Source organism: Xenopus laevis, chromosome 8L (genome assembly GCF_017654675.1).
Source record: "Xenopus laevis strain J_2021 chromosome 8L, Xenopus_laevis_v10.1, whole genome shotgun sequence".
Lineage (NCBI taxonomy): Eukaryota > Metazoa > Chordata > Amphibia > Anura > Pipidae > Xenopus > Xenopus laevis.
The window spans coordinates 9,146,914-9,167,517 of NC_054385.1; the positions used below are offsets into that span (position 1 = coordinate 9,146,914).

The following is a 20,604-nucleotide window of genomic DNA, read 5'->3' on the forward strand; positions in this document are numbered from 1 at the left end:
CGATTATTTATATAGGGCACCCCTTGGACACAAGCATTCAGAACCAACATCTTTAGCCACATCCCTTCTGTGTGCTAATCAAATGATCAACTAGCAGGTAAGCGGGGGTCTAACTATAGATGAAACAGACCCTGCAACTAGATGCCTTTATCTCATATAAATCATATAAAGCAGTGATATTTCTCTTAATAAAACTCCCAGCAGGCAGTGAGAAACACTCGCACTATGATTTCCACGTCCAGAACAGGCTTTACGAAAGCTGCGACTACAGATTTATTATCCTTACTTGGGAAGCCCTGACTTATCCCCCAGGGAGCAGACCTGTCTAATAGACAAATAGAATACAGAGAAGCCTGCTGGCAAACGGCATGCACAGGTAATGGCACCATCCTCATCCAACGCCATGAGAGGAATGAGCTCAGATCACTTAACAGGCCCTTGAAAATGTAAAACAGTATAAGTAGCACTCAGCCCCTGTCATTATATGCCTGGTTATCACCGGAACATCGTCGCTCCCACCTTCCTAACAGATGCCATGGCCTTCCCCAAACAACTTTGTATATACTGGGGAATACTACAAAAAAAAGGTAATAATGTGCCCCCTACTGTAAATGATAAGGATATTAGAAGTCACTGAGGGGTTGTTCTGTGACCATATAAAGACACAAGGCTGCAGGCTGAGTTATACAGGGAACTCTGAGTATCACTCATGTATTATAAGGGATAATGTACCCCCTACTGTAAATGATAAGGATATTAGAAGTCACTGAGGGGCTGTTCTGTGACCATATAAAGGCACAAGGCTGCAGGCTGAGTTATACAGGGAACTCTGAGTATCACAAATGTATTATATGGGATAATGTACCCCATACTATAAATGATAAGGATATTAGAAGTCACTGAGGGTTGTTCTGTGACCATATAAAGACACAAGGCTGCAGGCTGAGTTATACAGGGAATTCTGAGTATCACTCATGTATTATAATGTACCGCCTACTGTAAATGATAAGGATATTAGAAGTCACTGAGGGGTTGTTCTGCGACCATATAAAGGCACAAGGCTGCAGGCTGAGTTATACAAGGAACTCTGAGTATCACTCATGTATTATAAGGGATAATGTACCCCCTACTGTAAATGATAAGGATATTAGACGTCACTGAGGGGTTCTGTGACCATATAAAGGCACAAGACTGCAGGCGGAGTTATATAGGGACCTCTGAGTATCACTCATGTATTATAAAGGATACTGTACCCCCTACTGTAAATGATAAGGATATTAGAAGTCACTGGAGGGTTCTGTAACCATATAAAGGCACAAGGCTGCAGGCTGAGTTATACAGGGAACTCGGAGTATCACTCATGTATTATAAGGGATAATGTACCCCCTACTGTAAATGATAAGGATATTAGAAGTCACTGAGGGGTTGTTCTGTGACCAAATAAAGGCACAAGGCTGCAGGCTGAGTTATACAGGAAACTCTGAGTATCACTCATGTATTATAAGGGATAATGTACCCCCTACTGTAAATGATAAGGATATTAGAAGTCACTGAGGGGTTCTGTGACCATATAAAGACACAGGGCTGCAGGCTGAGTTATACAGGGAACTCTGAGTATCACTCATGTATTATAAGGGATAATGTACCCCCTACTGTAAATGATAAAGATATTAGAAGTCACTGAGGGGTTCTGTGACCATATAAAGGCACAAGGCTACAGGCTGAGTTATACAGGGAACTCCGAGTATCACTCATGTATTATAAGGGATAATGTACCCCCTACTGTAAATTATAAGGATATTAGAAGTCACTGAGGGGTTCTACAAGGCAGCCCAGAGAAAGAACTAAACGGATTAGAGAAAAGGGTGAGACCGACGGCACAAGACTCGGGCAGAATGGGGCACAGCTCACGTCTTCCAGACATAACAGCACAGACTCTCCCTAGAGACAAGTGGCACTGATACAATCAGAGGACCACTGTGCTTTGCCTGGTTGCCATGGAAACTAAGTAGCAACCCCCTGTGTCCTGCAATTATACGTCTGGCCTGATGTGAATGCTGCTTATATGTTCAACTCAAGGCAAAAGGCACGGAGAGATGGAGTAAGACATTGTTCAGGCTCTTAGGGGGTCTAGGACAGGACTAGGATTCCCAGGGTCGACAGCAAAGAATTTCACTTAGAGCTGCTGGGGAGGATGAAACAAAAATAATTCAGACATGAGTTTGTTTAAAGGGTAAATAAACCTTTGCTTGAGCCTCCACATTGACTTGGGTTGTTCAGCCCTAGCTCCAGCAGATATTCATTTATATGGGCACTGCTCAATGGGGGCAAAATCCTTGTCACCTACACTGAGCAATAACTGCACTAAGAAGCATTGCAGCCCATGTAGTCGCTGTGCCACGTTGTGGGGGTTCAGCAGAACATGGAGCCTCCATTGCACAGCTCTGCCGCAGAGCCACTGCTTAGTCGGCTGAGATCTGCAAGTTCAGCGCATTTATACTCACTATACTATATCAGGGTGACTGTTACCCCAATGTTTCTATATATCTGTAACCTTGTTATGAGCTAAGGGGGCCCAGTCTGAAGGTCAGTTAGGGGGAGATTTGGGGTGAGTGCTTATTTGTACCCTGGGTACCCCTGGAACTATAGCAGGGTGACTGTTACCCCAATGTTTCTATATATCTGTAACCTTGTTATGAGCTAAGGGGGCCCAGTCTGAAGGTCAGTTAGGGAGAGATTTGGGGTGAGTGCTTATTTGTACCCTGGGTACCCCTGGAACTATAGCAGGTGACTGTTACCCCAATGTTTCTATATATCTGTAACCTTGTTATGAGCTAAGGGGGCCCAGTCTGAAGGTCAGTTAGGGGGAGATTTGGGGTGACTGTTTATTTGTACCCTGGGTACCCCTAGAACTATAGCAGGGTGACTGTTACCCCAATGTCTCAATATATCGGTAACCTTGTTATGGGCTAAGGGGGCCCAGCCTGAGGGCCAGTTAGGGTAACGGGTGCACCCAGTTATTGTCACAGTGACTGTAGCGCAGCACCCGGAGCAGTTCTTATGTTTTTTTGGGAAACAATAGTATAACATTACAGCAGGTAATGGCTGTCTCTTACTACAGGGGATGAGGTTTCAGCTTTTATTGCTGCCCCAGACACGGGAAATGTGAGAAGTGTATTTTGCCTAATTTCCCAGAATGCCACTGCCTTAGTTCCAAACATTCCTGGAGCCTAAAAGCGGAGTTTAATCAGCGCTGCTCCCGACTGGCTGGGAGTTAATCGTCTATATGGATTTGCAATGGAATTCAGCCTTCCCGTAATTTTATTTTCAGCAATGATCCATTCTCTCTGGAATGAAATTGACGTAAATTGGCTTTGTGTGCTGCCTAACTACAACTCCCATGATCCTTCAGGGGACAGAACTCAACAGCTGTAGTTCAGGAACTGGCTAGCCTGGATTTTGACTGCTGGTTGAATTGCTGCACAACGTTAGCAGCTAAGACATAGACTTCCGTTAGCCACAACACACCAGAATTTAACCATTTCACTGCCATAGTTTACACACTGGTGAAGGTAAATTAAATGGGTACTCACCATTGTTGCACTTCCTTCTCTGTGACTGCAAAAGAGTAAAAGAAAGCAGTTTAGACTGTTGGATGCCAATGCATTTGCACAACCCCTATTCCCCGTACAAAGCACAATTCAGTAGGAACGATCCCCTAAGTTTGCTCATAGTCTGTACAGAGTGATCCCATAAAACTATGGCAGCATAGGTATTCCTCTGTACTAAGCACAATTCAGCAGGAACAGTCCCTAAAGGTGGCCATACACGGGCCGATAAAAGCTGCCGACAGACCAAGTCGGCAGCTTATTGGCCCGTGTATGGGGGCCCCCGACGGGCTTCCCCGATCGAGATCTGGCCGAAAGTCAGCCAGATCTCGATCGGATGGGGTTAAAAATCCCGTCGGATCGCGGCCGCATCTGTTCGTTGATGCGGTCCCGCGATCCGACCGCCCGTTTGGCGAACGCTAGGATCCGATCGTTGGGCCCTAGGGCCCACGATCGGATCAGCCCGATATTGCCCACCTCAAGGTGGGCATATCGGAGGGAGATCCGCTCGTTTGGCGACATCGCCAAACGAGCGGATCTATCCGTGTATGGCCACCTTAAGTTTGCTCATAGTCTGTACAGAGAGATCCCATAAAACTATGGCAGCATAGGCATTCCCCTGTACTAAGCACAATTCAGCAGGAACAGTCCCCTAAGTTTGCTCATAGTCTGTACAGAGAGATCCCATAAAACTATGGCAGCATAGATATTCCCCTGTACTAAGCACAATTCAGCAGGAACAGTCCCCTAAGTTTGCTCATAGTCTGTACAGAGAGATCCCATAAAACTATGGCAGCATAGGTATTCCTCTGTACTAAGCATAATTCAGCAGGAACAGTCCCTAAGTTTGCTCATAGCCTGTACAGAGAGATCCCATAAAACTATGGCAACATCGATATGCACCTGTACTAAGCACAATTCAGCAGGAACAGCCCCTAAATTTGCTCATAACCTGCACAGAGAGATCCCATAAAACTATGTCAGTAGAAGTATACCATAAGAGTTTATTTCACATGATTGGCTAATTATAAAGCAGCTCACCCACAAGCACAAGATATAACAGATAATCAACCCCGTATGGGGGAAGTTATTCAGCGCTACCCTTTATAGCTGTCATTTAAGACCTGCCTCATTAAAGTACTTTTCACTGCCTGCTATTCCATTCCATTTCTCCGCATCTACAAACCTATAATTCTCAGCCTGCCCATTTCATATCCATTCTGCCTGCCTGTCCTGACTCACTCTCAGCTCTCTAACTACATTCATTTTCCCTTGCTGGTTCCTTCTCTGCAACTGTCAGTTTCTGCCACTGTCATCTGCCTGTTGTATTAAAATAATGACATTATTATTAGCCGTTATTCATTTATTGATAGCATATTCTGCTTTGCAGAGATTATACATCATTCCAATGGCAATGGAGCTTACAATCTAATGTCCCCAATCATCCTGCGCCTTATTGTTTTAAGTATTCCTTGCTGTGGAAGCATGTAGCAATCCTGATTCTGGATTTGGGCCTGGCAGTCCAGAATCCTTAACGGTCATAAATATGGTTATCCCCTTTACGGTCATAAATATGGTTATCCCCTGAGAACTACATATACATTCACGTGCAGGGCTGAAATCTCTCCAGGTCAGTTCACATAAGCACACCTATATAAAGTTATAATGCTGAAGGTGCGGGATAAACCTAAGGGCAATCGCAAGCTTCATGGGTGACTATAAACTTAGCATCAGCCCCCAGTAATTACAATGCAAATCACTTGGAGTTGCAAAGGCACAGTATTTTGTCCTCCGCCCACTAAGCGGGAAGGCAGTTCGGGGAGATTAGTTGCCAGGCGACTAAATTGCCTCTTCTGAAATGGGCAGACTGAGAATTATAGGTTTGTAGATGCGGAGAAATGGAATGGATCTTCTTCAGGCGACTAATCTCCCCGAACTGCCTTTCCGTCGGCTAGAATTTAAATTGCCGGTGGGATGGCACTCAGAGCACTTCGTTTTCCGAAGTCGCCAGAAGTTTCCTCGTGAGGTGACTACTAGCTTCTAGCTGGCAGGAAGGCAGTTCAGGGAGATTAGTAGCCCGAAGAAGAGACGATTTGTCACCGGGCGACTAATCTCCCAGAATCTCCACGTGTGTCTCTGCGCTTACCCAACGCTTTGCAAGTAATTAAATTACCAAGGAGACTCGTGGAATTATTGCCTTGCTCAGATACAGCGATTATCTCTCAGGCACTTGTTATATTGGGTTTCCAAAGAGTCTCTGGATGTGACTGTTGAAACGATGTAGCAGAAGCCCATTATCAGGATTTGTTAAGCATTTGCCTGCTGCTACAAGGTTTCAGGAGGGATAACCAGCAGTGCAGGAAATGTAAACGACAAACAATGAAGTAATTACAGAGCATAAATACTAATTAAAGTTTACTAGCAGAACCTTAAAGGGGATGGTTCACCTTTAAGTTAACCTGTCGTTTCTTATAGAATGGCTAATTCTAAACAACTTTTCAATTGGCCTTCATTTTTTCTTTTTCGTAGTTATTGAATTATTTGCCTTCTTCCTCTGACTCTTTCCAGCTTTCAAATGAGGGTCACTGACCCCATATACAAAAAAAAAAAAAGCTGCAAATGTATAGTCATTGCGACTGTTTATTACTCGTCTTTCTATTCAGGCCCTCACCTATTCATATTCCAAAATCAATGCATGGTTGCTAGGGTAAGTTGGACCCTAGCAACCAGATGGCTGAAACTGTAAACTGGAGAGCTGCTGAATTAAAAGCTAAATAACAAAAAAAAAACACAAAAAATAAAAAAACAATAATAAATATAACTCTCTTCATAATACTAAAAGTTAATTTAAAAGTGAACAACCCTAAAATAATCAGCCTGAAATTGCCCCAGCCACCTCCCATTGACATGCATGGGAAATGCAGCACAACCCAAAAAGTATTTCTCCTTTCAGTCAACAGGAGGCGACAAGGGCCAAGTTCAAAATGTCCAAAAAAAACCCTTAAGCCTAAAGGTATTAAAAAAAATCTATTTATAATTTCTTTGGCCACGGTTAGATAATTAAATCTAAAAATAAATCTCCTTGTTATAGTCTGGGGGAAATGAATAAGCACTCACTAACCAAGATTTATACCCTGACTGCCAGCTATGAATTAGGGAGGTGAAGTCACTGGCTGTTTCAACATCTGCTTGCCCAATATTGTCTTAGAGAGTATAGCTTGAGGGTATTCCTTCTCTGTATATTTGTATTTATACATATGGGAGGAGGTGCCATATTGATTCCCTTAGACAGTACAGTATGAGGGTATAGCTTAATGTGTGCCCAGAACATTCCTTCTCTGTATATTTGTATTTATACATATGGGAGGAGGTGCCATATTGTTTCCCTTAGACAGTACAATATGAGGGTATAGCTTATTGTGTGCCCAGAACATTCCTTCTCTGTATATTTGTATTTATACATATGGGAGGAGGAGGTGCCATATTGATTCCCTTAGACCGTACAATATGAGGGTATAGCTTATTGTGTGCCCAGAACATTCCTTCTCTGTATATTTGTATTTATACATATGGGAGGAGGTGCCATATTGATTCCCTTAGACAGTACAGTATGAGGGTATAGCTTATTGTGTGCCCAGAACATTCCTTCTCTGTATATTTGTATTTATACATATGGGAGGAGGAGGTGCCATATTGATTCCCTTAGACAGTACAGTATGAGGGTATAGCTTATTGTGTGCCCAGAACATTCCTTTCTCTGTATATTTGTATTTATACATATGGGAGGAGGAGGTGCCATATTGATTCCCTTAGACAGTACAGTATGAGGGTATAGCTTATTGTGTGCCCAGAACATTCCTTCTCTGTATATTTGTATTTATACATATGGGAGGAGGTGCCATATTGATTCCCTTAGACAGTACAGTATGAGGGTATAGCTTATTGTGTGCCCAGAACATTCCTTCTCTGTATATTTGTATTTATACATATGGGAGGAGGAGGTGCCATATTGATTCCCTTAGACAGTACAGTATGAGGGTATAGCTTATTGTGTGCCCAGAACATTCCTTTCTCTGTATATTTGTATTTATACATATGGGAGGAGGTGCCATATTGATTCCCTTAGACAGTACAGTATGAGGGTATAGCTTATTGTGTGCCCAGAACATTCCTTTCTCTGTATATTTGTATTTATACATATGGGAGGAGGGAGGTGCCATATTGATTCCCTTAGACAGTACAGTATGAGGGTATAGCTTATTGTGTGCCCAGAACATTCCTTTCTCTGTATATTTGTATTTATACATATGGGAGGAGGGAGGTGCCATATTGATTCCCTTAGACAGTACAGTATGAGGGTATAACTTATTGTGTGCCCAGAACATTCCTTCTCTGTACAGGCAAAATTGTATATTTGGTTTTATATCCTCTTTAAATTTCTCATGTGTGGTAGGTTAATGAAGGGAATCTCCTGTGTTTCGGTTACAGTTTAACTGGCACATGAATCAGAAGGAAACACTGTGCCTAGTTAGTTACTGATTAAGGGACAAATTCAGCCTACGATGTTTAATATGTTATCTACAATTCAAGTCCTGCCAGTTCCTCATTCCCATAAAAAAAACTCAGCCCACTGGGGCTCATTTATGAACACTGGGTAAATTTGCACCTGAGCAATAACCCATTGCAACCAATCAGTGATTAGCTTTTTTCAGCCGGCTGCAGGTTGAGCACTGAAAGCAATCATCTGATTGGTTGCCATTGGTTACTGCCCAGCTGCAAATCTGCCCAGTTGTTTATAAATGAGCCCCACTAGTGAAGCACAGGGCTGATATTGGCTAGGTAGTCGGCAGCTTATTGGCCCGTGTGTGGGGCCACCCGACCCCTGCTAACACTGCCAAGCGTCAAATAGAAGGAATGAGTGGCATGTGCCATTGCCCTTGCCAACCACCCCAAATCTCCCCCTAACTGGCCTTCAGACTGGGCCCTCTTAGCTCATAACAAGGTTACAGATATATAGAAACATTGGGGTAACAGTCACCCTGCTATAGTTCCAGGGGTACCCAGGGTACAAATAAACACTCACCCAAATCTCTCCCTAACTGACCTTCAGGCTGGGCCCCCTTAGCTCATAACAAGGTTACAGATATATAGAAACATTGGGGTAACAGTCACCCTGCTATAGTTCCAGGGGTACCCAGTGCACAAAAAAGTACTCACCCCAAATCTCCCCCTAACTGACCTTCAGACTGGGCCCCTTAGCTCATAACAAGGTTACAGATATATAGAAACATTGGGGTAACAGTCACCCTGCTATAGTTCCAGGGGTACCCAGTGCACAAAAAAGTACTCACCCCAAATCTCCACCTAACTGACCTTCAGACTGGGCCCCCTTAGCTCATAACAAGGTTACAGATATATAGAAACATTGGGGTAACAGTCACCCTGCTATAGTTCCAGGGGTACCCAGGGTACAAATAAACACTCACCCCAAATCTCCTCTAACTGGCCTTCAGACTGGGCCCCCTTAGCTCATAACAAGGTTACACATATATAGAAACATTGGGGTAACAGTCACCCTGCTATAGTTCCAGGGGTACCCAGGGTACAAATAAGCACTCACCCCAAATCTCCCCCTAACTGGCCTTCAGACTGGGCCTCCTTAGCTCATAACAAGGTTACAGATATATAGAAACATTGGGGTAACAGTCACCCTGCTATAGTTCCAGGGGTACCCAGTGCACAAAAAAGTACTCACCCCAAATCTCCCCCTAACTGACCTTCAGACTAGGCCCCCTTAGCTCATAACAAGGTTACAGATATATAGAAACATTGGGGTAACAGTCACCCTGCTATAGTTCCAGGGGTACCCAGTGCACAAAAAAGTACTCACCCCAAATCTCCCCCTAACTGACCTTCAGACTGGGCCCCCTTAGCTCATAACAAGGTTACAGATATATAGAAACATCGGGGTAACAGTCCCCCTGCTATAGTTCCAGGGGTACTCAGGGCACAAATAAGCACTCACCCCAAATCTCCCCCTAACTGACCTTCAGACTGGGCCCCTTAGCTCATAACAAGGTTACAGATATATAGAAACATTGGGGTAACAGTCACCCTGCTATAGTTCCAGGGGTACCCAGGGTACAAATAAACACTCACCCCAAATCTCTCCCTAACTGACCTTCAGACTGGCCCCCTTAGCTCATAACAAGGTTACAGATATATAGAAACATTGGGGTGTCACCCTGCTATAGTTCCAGGGGTACCCAGGGTACAAATAAACACTCACCCCAAATCTCCCTCTAACTGAGCCTTTCCATTCAAAGTCTTGGGCTCTCAGGGGTCCTTTCTGAACCATTGAAATACCTTAAAATAGTTCTGCAAAACCAACAAAACTCAAGGCCACTGGCTAAAATATCACTTTGGTATAGTTTTCCTTTAAAAGGAATCACATCTGGGGGGTTGCCCTTGGCAACAAGCTTAAAAAAACATTCCTCCTCACTGAGTAGAATTCCTGCTCCAACCATTATGGTCACAAGTGCCGCTGAGGTCATTATCCTGCAGAATATGCTCCCCACTCACTTGCACCCTCCATTTGATCTGTTTATAAGCGGAGTTGACTTTGCCACTGTCTTCCCTTAAATAGAACTACTGACAGATCTACATACAAGTCCACACGATAACTGAGCCTGCTCTGTAATACAGATAGCTAGAATTTCAGCTGCCATAAAGCAGGACAGGACTGCTGCTTACAATGGGGATCAGATAGGATCTGTGCAGCCACTGGGACAGAATGTTCTGTTATACAGATAGCTAGAATCTCAGCCATAAAGCAAGACAGGACTGCTACTTACAATGGGGATCAGATAGGATCTGTGCAGCCACTGGGACAGAATGCTCTGTTATACAGATAGCTAGAATCTCAGCTGCCATAAAGCAAGACAGGACTGCTGCTTACAATGGGGATCAGATAGGATCTGTGCAGCCACTGGGACAGAATGCTCTGTTATACAGATAGCTAGAATCTCAGCTGCCATAAAGCAGGACAGGACTGCTGCTTACAATGGGGATCAGATAGGATCTGTGCAGCCACTGGGACAGAATGCTCTGTTATACAGATAGCTAGAATCTCAGCCATAAAGCAAGACAGGACTGCTGCTTACAATGGGGATCAGATAGGATCTGTGCAGCCACTGGGACAGAATGCTCTGTTATACAGATAGCTAGAATCTCAGCTGCCATAAAGCAAGACAGGACTGCTGCTTACAATGGGGATCAGATAGGATCTGTGCAGCCACTGGGACAGAATGCTCTGTTATACAGATAGCTAGAATCTCAGCTGCCATAAAGCAGGACTGTTGCTTACTATTGGTATTGAACTTTTCCTGCCGAGTTCAGAAATTAAACCTTAAGTCCTTTGCTCATTAAAGCAGTCTGCCTAAAAACTAGTCAGGCATCTGGCTCACCAAGCCAAGAACTTTTCATTTAGCCGTGATTAGGCCACAAAGGGAAAATCTGTTGGCCAATTAGCCCAGGGCTAGATATCACGGCACAGTTGGATTGCATAAATCCAACTAATCCTAAACACTACAATAACAAGATTAGACCCAACTAAAATTGGATGTTTGACATGTGGGATAATCTGCTTTCCCACGTTTCCTCGTGAGACAACTTTGGGCGGCTTCGGAAAATGAAATCTCCCCAAATCTGCCCATGTGTCACAACCCTTACAGCTCCCTAAGTTTGCTCATAGTCTGTACAGTGAGATCCCATAAAACTATGGCAGCATAGGTATTCCTCTGTACTAAGCATAATTCAGCAGGAACAGTCCCCTAAGTTTGCTCATAGTCTGTACAGAGAGATCCCATAAAACTATGGCAGCATAGGTATTCCCTGTACTAAGCACAATTCAGCAGGAACAGTCCCTAAGTTTGCTCATAGTCTGTACAGAGAGATCCCATAAAAACTATGGCAGCATAGGTATTCCCTGTACTAAGCACAATTCAGCAGGAACAGTCCCCTAAGTTTGCTCATAGTCTGTACAGAGAGATCCCATAAAACTATGGCAGCATAGGTATTCCCTGTACTAAGCACAATTCAGCAGGAACAGTCCCTAAGTTTGCTCATAGTCTGTACAGAGAGATCCCATAAAACTATGGCAGCATAGGTATTCCCTGTACTAAGCACAATTCAGCAGGAACAGTCCCCTAAGTTTGCTCATAGTCTGTACAGAGAGATCCCATAAAACTATGGCAGCATAGGTATTCCCTGTACTAAGCACAATTCAGCAGGAACAGTCCCTAAGTTTGCTCATAGTCTGTACAGAGAGATCCCATAAAACTATGGCAGCATAGGTATTCCCTGTACTAAGCACAATTCAGCAGGAACAGTCCCCTAAGTTTGCTCATAGTCTGTACAGAGAGATCCCATAAAACTATGGCAGCATAGGTATTCCCTGTACTAAGCACAATTCAGCAGGAACAGTCCCCTAAGTTTGCTCATAGTCTGTACAGAGAGATCCCATAAAACTATGGCAGCATAGGTATTCCTCTGTACTAAGCACAATTCAGCAGGAACAGTCCCTAAGTTTGCTCATAGTCTGCACAGAGAGACCCCATAAAACTATGGCAGCATAGGTATTCCTCTGTACTGAGCACAATTCAGCAGGAACAGTGTGTTATTTCACATCTCACATTGCAAACTTCCTGGGCTTCCATGTAGCCGTGCTGAATATATAAATTAAATGATTAAGCACATATAAAAACCCCCATGATAAATGGCAGATTTCAGAGGGAAGTTTGAGCCATTACTGTGTGTGAGTGAGACCGGGGGCAAGACACAGCGGATTAAAAGAGGAGAAGAGAAACAGAGAGCAGAAAGCCCAGGGGAGTCTGGGAGAGAAGCAGCAGTAATGATGAGGCAGCCGGAGTGAGAGCAGGAGCTACAAGATCAGTGCTATTTAAAATCACAAGTCAGAAGCAATGAACGCTCCACTGAGTCACACATCTCTCTTAAGTACTTAAAGGAGCCAGGGCGGCAGCTGGACAATTTACTGGAAATCAATGGAAATGTCATGTTTGAGATCCTTAAATTTGACTTGCCCTTAGCAAAGCTGCCCCAGTGGAAGGGCTCCCTCTGCTGGACGGCAAAGTGACCACCTATCAGGCACTGCTGAGAAGACTATCAGAGGTCGGCAGAAGGCCCGGACTGGCAATCTGTGGGTTCTGGCAAATGCCAGAGGGGCTGTTATAAGGTGCCATAGAAAGTCAGTATTTAGTGGGCTGGTGGGGTTGTTTGGGCCTCTGAGTAGGCTGATTGGGCCTCTGTGTACCTGAAATGCCAGGGCCTATTTTAATTCTGAATCCGGACCTGCTCGGGAGATAAGGGGTCAATTGTAACCAAAGGCAAATGTGTCACTGTAAAACATGGGCTGGTTGAGGATTCACCCGGAGAAATCCATGGGGGGGACCCAGACTGCAAGGAGAGAGGGGGAGACGGCAGAGAGACGAGAGTGAAGAGTAAATTCTCTCATTCCGGGAGCAAAAGAGAGAGAGAGAAATGAAACAGTAGTAGGAAAGCAATGAGCTAATAAGAGAGGGGGAAGCATGGCCCCAGGAGAGGCAAGAAGCAATTTATTAGGAAACGGCTCTAATTCCCAATGTAAAGCGGTACGGGCGGGGGATTCACGATTCACTAACCTCCCATCAGCTTCAACTAGATGGAAAATACACGTCTAGTCATGACAGTAATGCTGGCCATAAAAAAGGGAGATCCGCTCCTTTGGCAATGTCGCCAAACGAGCGGATCTCTACCCGATGTGCCCACACTGAAGTGGCCAAACGAAAAGATGCAGTCGCAATCCAACAGGATTTTTTACCCTGCCCGATCAGCATCTGGCCGGATACCGATCGGGAAAGCCATCCGAGGGCTCTACACACAGGTCGATATGCTGTTGTCGGCAGCTTTTATTGGCCCGTGAATAGGGGCTTTTACGCTTATTATAGACCAGTTCTGGACTACATATCCCAGCATGCCACAGCAGGGTCAGGGTGCATGCTGGGTATAACTGGCTCCATAAATGTGCTGCTTAATATTGGCCCCTGTACGGCCACCTTAAAGGGGTTGTTCACCTTCCAAAAAGTACAAATACTTTTTTTCCCAATGGCTTTTCCATTTTTATTTCGAACTGTTTAAATTTAAAGTGGAATGCTTCTGTTTCTGGCAACGTGATCCAGGTGCAGATTCTAAACTGTTACAATTTGCTCCAGTAGTTGATACATCTAAGTAGTAGCAACTATTGTATCAATTACAGCAGCTCAGGGGGAACTCAGGGATACTGCTCAGCAGGGCCAAACATAAGAAATGTATCAACTAATGTATTAATTCTAACAGCTTGAGGAAACTCAGGGATTCTGCTCAGCAGGGACAAACATAAGAAATGTATCAACTTATGTATCAATTCTAACAGCTTGGGGAAACTCAGGGATACTGCTCAGCAGGGACAAACATAAGAAATATATCAACTAATGGATCAATTTTGGAACAGTTACAGAGTCAGGGACCCTCTCCCAGAGCTGCTTTAGAAAGACATAGGATTGTTCAGGTTGAAATCTGGCCAATCACTGTGGGTTAGGGTTGGGTGTGGGTCAGATTGGGGGAACACACTCCTCCTCTGCTCCCTAAGATTCCTGGTCTTTTAACCAGAGGTGCACAAAAAAGTGTACAGGTATTGGTTGGGCCCGGGTTCTACAAAGGCAACATTTTGCAGGTAAGGGTCGGGTGCAGGTTGAGTTTTTGCTTGACCCCCCCCCCACATCACTAATAAGAAGGTGGAAAATGAAACTTTAAATTGGTGGTTCACCTATAAGTGCACTGCACTGTTAGTATGCTAATTCTAAGCAACTTTCCAATTGGTCTTCTTTATAGTTTTTGAATTATTTGCCTTCTTCTTTTGACTCACTGACCAGTAACTGACCCCCATCTAGAAAGCAAATGCCCCGTAAAGCTACAAATGTATTGTTATTGCTACTTTTTATTATTCAGACCCTCTCCTATTCATATTCCAGTCTCTTATTCAAATCAATTCATGGTTGCTAGGGGAATTTGGACTCCCAGATGGCTGGAATTGCAAACGGAGAACTGCGGAATAAAAAGCTAAAAAAGTAAAAAAAACACAAAAAATGAAAACCAATTGCGAATTGTCTCAGAAAATCCCACTCTGCATCATACTGAAATCAAGTAAAAGGAGAACAACCCCTTTAGAACAGAGGCACACGCTGCTATTCCTGGAGATTAGTCGCCCAGCGACAAAACGCTTCTTCTTCGGGCAAGTAATCGCCCCCGAAAAGCCTTCCCGCTGGCTAGAATCTAAATCGCCGGTGGGATAGCACTCGATCTCTTTAGCTTTCTGAAGTCACCCCAAGTTTCCTCGTGAGTTTTCCTCTAGCTGGCGGGAAGGCAGTTCAGGGAGATTAATCGCCCGAAGAAGAAGCGGTTTGTCGCCGGGCGACTAATCTTCCCGAAATAGCAGTGTGCGTCTCTGTCCTTAAACTTCAACATTAGATAAACAAACAGAAAATAGAAAGTAAATGAAAATAGACTGTATTGCTGGTTGAAGGATCGGAAACCAACTGAACTGAAAAGAGTGTCGGAAGGGGGACAACCCACTAAAAACGAAGGAATAGCACAAAAAAAAAAGAAAGAAAACTTGGGTCTATTGATATTAAACACCTCATTTAATTATTCAAGCAACAGAACGAGGCGTGAAGAAGCAATGGCATTTCTCTTCACACCGCGACACGCGGATCTGTTGTAAAAAGGCGCCTACAGGTGAGGAGAGACACCGAAAAATGAGGCAAAGTGATAATGAGGTGGGATGCAAAGACTCGGAAATATACCCAATCCAATGGCACCTGTAGGGGAGAAAAAGCCATTGTTTCCCCCCCCCACCTTCGCCAACTGAGAATGTTATTTATAACTCGGACTAAACAAATGCAATGTGGTAGGATTCAGCGGTGTGTGGATCGGTTAAGCTTAAGTTACACCAGTCCATTACCACCACCTTCCCCTGTTCCTTATCTTTGCCACTGGCTGAAAGACTTGCTAGGCTTTTATACCCTCACCTCTGCCCCGCCCCCTCCTGTGTGACATCAGAGATGGGGTGTGTCAGGCACAGGTATATAAATCACTGTGGAGCAGGCTGGGCTCAGCTCCAACACGTGTCCAACATTTTCCAACCCAGGCATCAATAATAGCATCGTTTCTCTGCCTTTTGGCTAAGATCAAGTGTATCCGAATCATCGGTTGGGGGTGGCAGACCCTTCTGATGAGACGGAGAAAGACTTGGTCCTCTGCTGATAGCACTTAGCACTTATTTTTTACACGCATGTTCATCTTCTTTGTCTTGTCTACACATGGGCTTTGGTGGCACTATAGAGTCCTTCAGGCTCTGCTTCCAGGTCAAGGATTTTGTGCTGGAGGTGAAGCTTTGGCAGACCCCGGGGTAAAGGGGCTCTCCCTAGCCATGAGGCGAAGGAGAGTCTGAAGACCCTTGCCCCCCATCTGTGCTTGTGCTGAGGGGTCGGGGGAAGACAGGGCCCACCCTAGCTCCGGCGAAGGTGGGACCAACGACTTGAGAAGCCATCAGTGTCTTGGCCTGGGGCTCTTAAAGGTGTGGTTCACCTTTAAGTTAACTTTTAGTATGTTATAGAATGGCCAATTCTAAGCAACTTTTCAATTGGTCTTCATGATTTATTTTTTTATCGTTTTTGAATTATTTGCCTTCCTCACTGACCCCCTAAAAAACAAATGCTTTGTACAGTTACACAACCAGATTGCTGGAATTGCCAAACGGAGAGCTGTGGAATAAAAAAGCTAAATGACATAAAAGCCATAAATAATAAAACATTAAAACCAATTGCAAATAGTCTCAGAATATCCCTCTCTGCATCCAACTAAAAGTTAACTCAAAGGCGAACAACCCCTTTAAGTAAAATGGAGCCCCGTGCCCTTCAGGGTAGGACTCAGGGGACACCCGCACTTTGCAGCTTGCACTGTGCACTATGGGTGTTAGAAAGCATGATCCAGGTCAATTCAATAAAAAAAATCAGTAGTAGAATTGCAAAATGTTCTCTTGAAACTGACTCCACCCCCGAGGAGCAATAAAAAGTGCTAAATCTTTACATGTATGTCCACACTAAGCCTGCCTGACACGTTGAATGGACAGAACTCCCTTCTCTTCCAGTGAGTCGGGTACCGGCAAAAACCTGCGGTACCCTGTGGGTTGCGGGTACAGACGTGGGTCGCGGGTTGGGCCGCGGGTCTTCTCAATAGCGGTTTTTACTCCTTTTCTCTGATCACGCCTACTTCCAAAGATGTCACTTCCTGTTTACAATGACAGCACTTCCTGATTCTTGATGGTCAGCGGGTCGGGGTTGCGGATAAGGTACTTGCGGGTCGTGGTTGCAGGTTGCGGGTACGGGTTCCAAAAAAATGGACCCGCACAGGACTCTAAACTGTGTAATCTCAGCCCCTGCAGAACCAGGATCCAGAGAGGAACGATGTTTAGGAAGGATAAACAGGTCCATTTAATAGGGCCCCAACGTGGGGTTGCGCCAAATCACTTCCAGGTCACGCTTTTATTAAAGGGACCCAAAATTAGCCAGGAAATTGGCTCCCTGCCAGCACTCTCTCTCACACATACAAGACATTTCATTGAGCCAACCAGACAATTTAGGGGCCCCAGGGGTGTAACTACAGAGAAAGCAGACCCTGCGGCTGCAGGGGGACCTAAGGGGTATACGGGGCTCCACGAGAGCCAAATAATGAGCAATTTCAACATATATTGGTAACACAGGTCAATCTCTGTCCCTAAAATTAATTTGCAGTGGGGCCCAATAACATTTAGTCACACCGATGCCATGTGCCCAATAGATAACCCCGTTATTAACATATAGATTGGATCTGAGCTTTAGGATTCCCCCACTTGGCTCCCCCCCGTCTCTGCACATTAGGGCCCCCCCTCAAGTGAGGTCAGGATTAAACCCGGCAGGAATCAGCTTGTTTATACCTCGTCAAGGACGTGCGGAAAGGCAAGTGCTTATTCACTCAAAATATTTATGGCCACAAAAGGTTTATGAACAGAACTGCGGGTCTTTAACGCAAATGCGCCTGCGAATTTAAGAATCTCCATTAAGTCAACAGGCAATAGGACGACAGATTTTCAGGGTAAGATACAAACACAGCAATGCGCAGCCCCCCTTCCCACGCACACAGGAACACACATGTCTCTGAAAGGAAAGGGGGGGGGTCTGTGTATCAATTCCAGCAAAGTGGAAAACACACACAAGGCCAGGATAATAGATATCACCCAATACAATAAGGTCCTATACCTTTACAACACTGATTGGCCGCTTGTCTTTGGGTACACATGGGGTGGCCTTACCCACAAGGTGAAATCATCCAGTTGGGTCAAAAGCAACTGAAATTAATTTAACTGGTTACCAATTTAATAAAAGAAATGAAGAGTATAGTACTTTTGGCAAGTTTATTATATGGTCTAGGGCGGCACAGGGGATACCTGGAAAGTGGGTCCAAAACAGCACCCTAAAAGAAAGTCTCTGGAATGAAGCTGTATTTATGAAAGATGTGCGCCACAAGGTTAATGGTAGGGGTGCTGCACATATTGGATAATTTTCTATTAGAGATTTATCAGTAATAGTTCCCCTTTAAATCTACAAAGCTAGGCATAGATCACATATACATTATATACATACACACAATGTAGACAGAGGTTCGCACTTACAGGACTTAATAGAAAATTATGGTGTTTATTGGAGCAAAAAGCTAACGTTTCGGCTAGCACTCTTAGCCTTCATCCAAAAAAAGAAAAAATGTTACGGATAAAGGCTAAGAGTGATAGCCGAAATGTTAGCTTTTTGCTCCAAGAGCCGAAACGTTGTAATAAATCACCAATTTTTTTGCACCAAAAGTCCTGTGAGTGCGGTTCATTTTTGTGAGTATTTAAATGAAGGTATAACCAGCACCCAGGCAGTTGCTTACTATGAATGTGGGTGCTCCAGCCCAACCGAATATATATTATTTATATATATATATATATATATATATCTCATATTCCACCTGCTGATTTATACATTATAGAGGCAACAATTGAACACTAACCAGTCCTTCATTTGCATATTTAAAATAGAACACAATCATTAACCTGACAGTTTATTTGTGCAAAGGAAAAAAAGTGTCGCTTTCGGGTGTTTAGCGCAACTGCACCATGTGACCAGATAAACACACACCCCATGTGCTGCCTGTGAACCCCCCATCCAGGTTTAGGGGTAGGCGACAGCAGAAGGATTGTGGGACACAAGTAGGGTGGACGGATACCAGAGGGGCCCCTGGATAAAACATTAAACCCATAGTTCCACTGCAACATGTTCCATTACAGTAAGTGACTGCAGTGCAGCAGTAACAAAGCATTCAAATCAGGGGTGGGCAATTAACAACCATCCAAATGTTATGGAACTATAACTCCCAGCATCCTTTGAAAGACAACCAAACGCCATAAAAGGTATGCCAAGCAAGCAGGGCACTGGCATCATATTAAACCAGATAAATCTTAGGGACAGAACTGCAATACCCAGCAACCCCTGCAAGCCAAACAGGACACGGCAGACCGTAGACAAGCTTGGTAACCGGTAACACAGTTCTCCGACACCCAGCAACATGCATTATGTTATAGCACTCCCCTGAGACTGCTGAACTACAACTCCCAGTATTCCCTGCTAGCCAAGAATACACTCCCGGAGGCCATCAACCAGTGTCCACCTGATAGATCTCCACCAGGCAAAAGGATAGACATTGGTCATCTTGCTTGAACTGCAGCTCCCAGAATGCTCAGCTAGCCAGTATAGATTATCAGTTAAATCCCAGCATACTGTGCAGGCTATGGATGAAGGCAATGATAGAACAGCTGGACTGGAGCAGCTGCAATAAAGAACAATGGGAGTTCCCAGAGCATTCCTACTCCGCACCCAGAGTGCTCACAATTGCCAGTCCCTAACACAAGTAGAGTTGCCACCTTTTCTGGAAAAAAAATACCGGCCTTGCTAAATATTTATCTATTTTTCCAATAAATAACATTGGGATCAGCCATTATTTTTACTGGCCAGGTGGCAACCCTAACCCCAAGGACAAACTTTAACAGCCCCTACAAGCACATTAGCCCCAGAGAGCTGTACTTACAGTAGGTTTTCCTGGTCAGCTCCTCCACCACCTCAGGCTTCAGCTTGCTGTTGGATTTCCCCATTGTTTGCGAGGTCTGTCCTCCTCCTCCGACCCCTTATCGGGTTTAATTCATGAAATCAATCCCACCTGAGCCTTTAGGGTGGCGCCTCTCTCAGTGCAGGAGCCCTTGCCAGTAGCTGGGAGTAGATCTAGGTGTGAGACGGACAAACAAGAGGGTTGGGGGGAATCCTGAGTGTGCCTGGGGCACTGCTTTTCCTCTATTTATTCCCCCGCCACAGAATGGAAGGAGCTGGCAGTTGTGTTAATGTTTCCCCAGGCCTCGGTCGAGCTTATTGTGTTGTGTCTCCCAGTGTTGTCTGCGGAGCTGTGTGTCTCCTGCTCGCTGTGTGCTTGTGTGGTTGTCCCTAGTTACTTTGTGTTCCTCCTTTCTGAGCTTTCCATTCACTGGCTGCTTGTGTGTATTACACCCTCCTCCTCCTCCTCCTCCTCTTCCTCCAGACACACTCACTCCTCATTAATTTGCTTTTCTTTACCCCCCACCCCAATCTGTTCCTTTGCAGATAATACTCCCCTCCTCCTATTCTTCTTCCCTTTTATGTCTGTATGTCCCCAAGCCCCCCATTAACCTCTGTCACATTGGGGCTCATTTATCAACACTGGGCAAATTTGCCCATGGGCAGTTACTTAAAGCAACCAATCAGTGATTAGCTTTTTATAGCCAGCTGCAAGTAGAACAATG

General features: G+C 44.6%; 1 protein-coding gene across 1 annotated transcript in view; it reads right to left on the bottom strand.

The window, feature by feature from the left end:
- The window catches only part of ncs1.L (neuronal calcium sensor 1 L homeolog), a 33,837-nt gene extending 13,503 nt beyond the window's left edge, over nucleotides 1–20,334 (bottom strand). The window contains 2 exon segments of the mRNA NM_001090619.1: nucleotides 3,594–3,618; nucleotides 19,863–20,334. Of these exon segments, the coding sequence (NP_001084088.1) occupies nucleotides 3,594–3,618; nucleotides 19,863–19,926 (89 nt within the window). The 5' untranslated portion in view covers nucleotides 19,927–20,334.
- Between the last annotated feature and the right edge of the window lie 270 nt (nucleotides 20,335–20,604).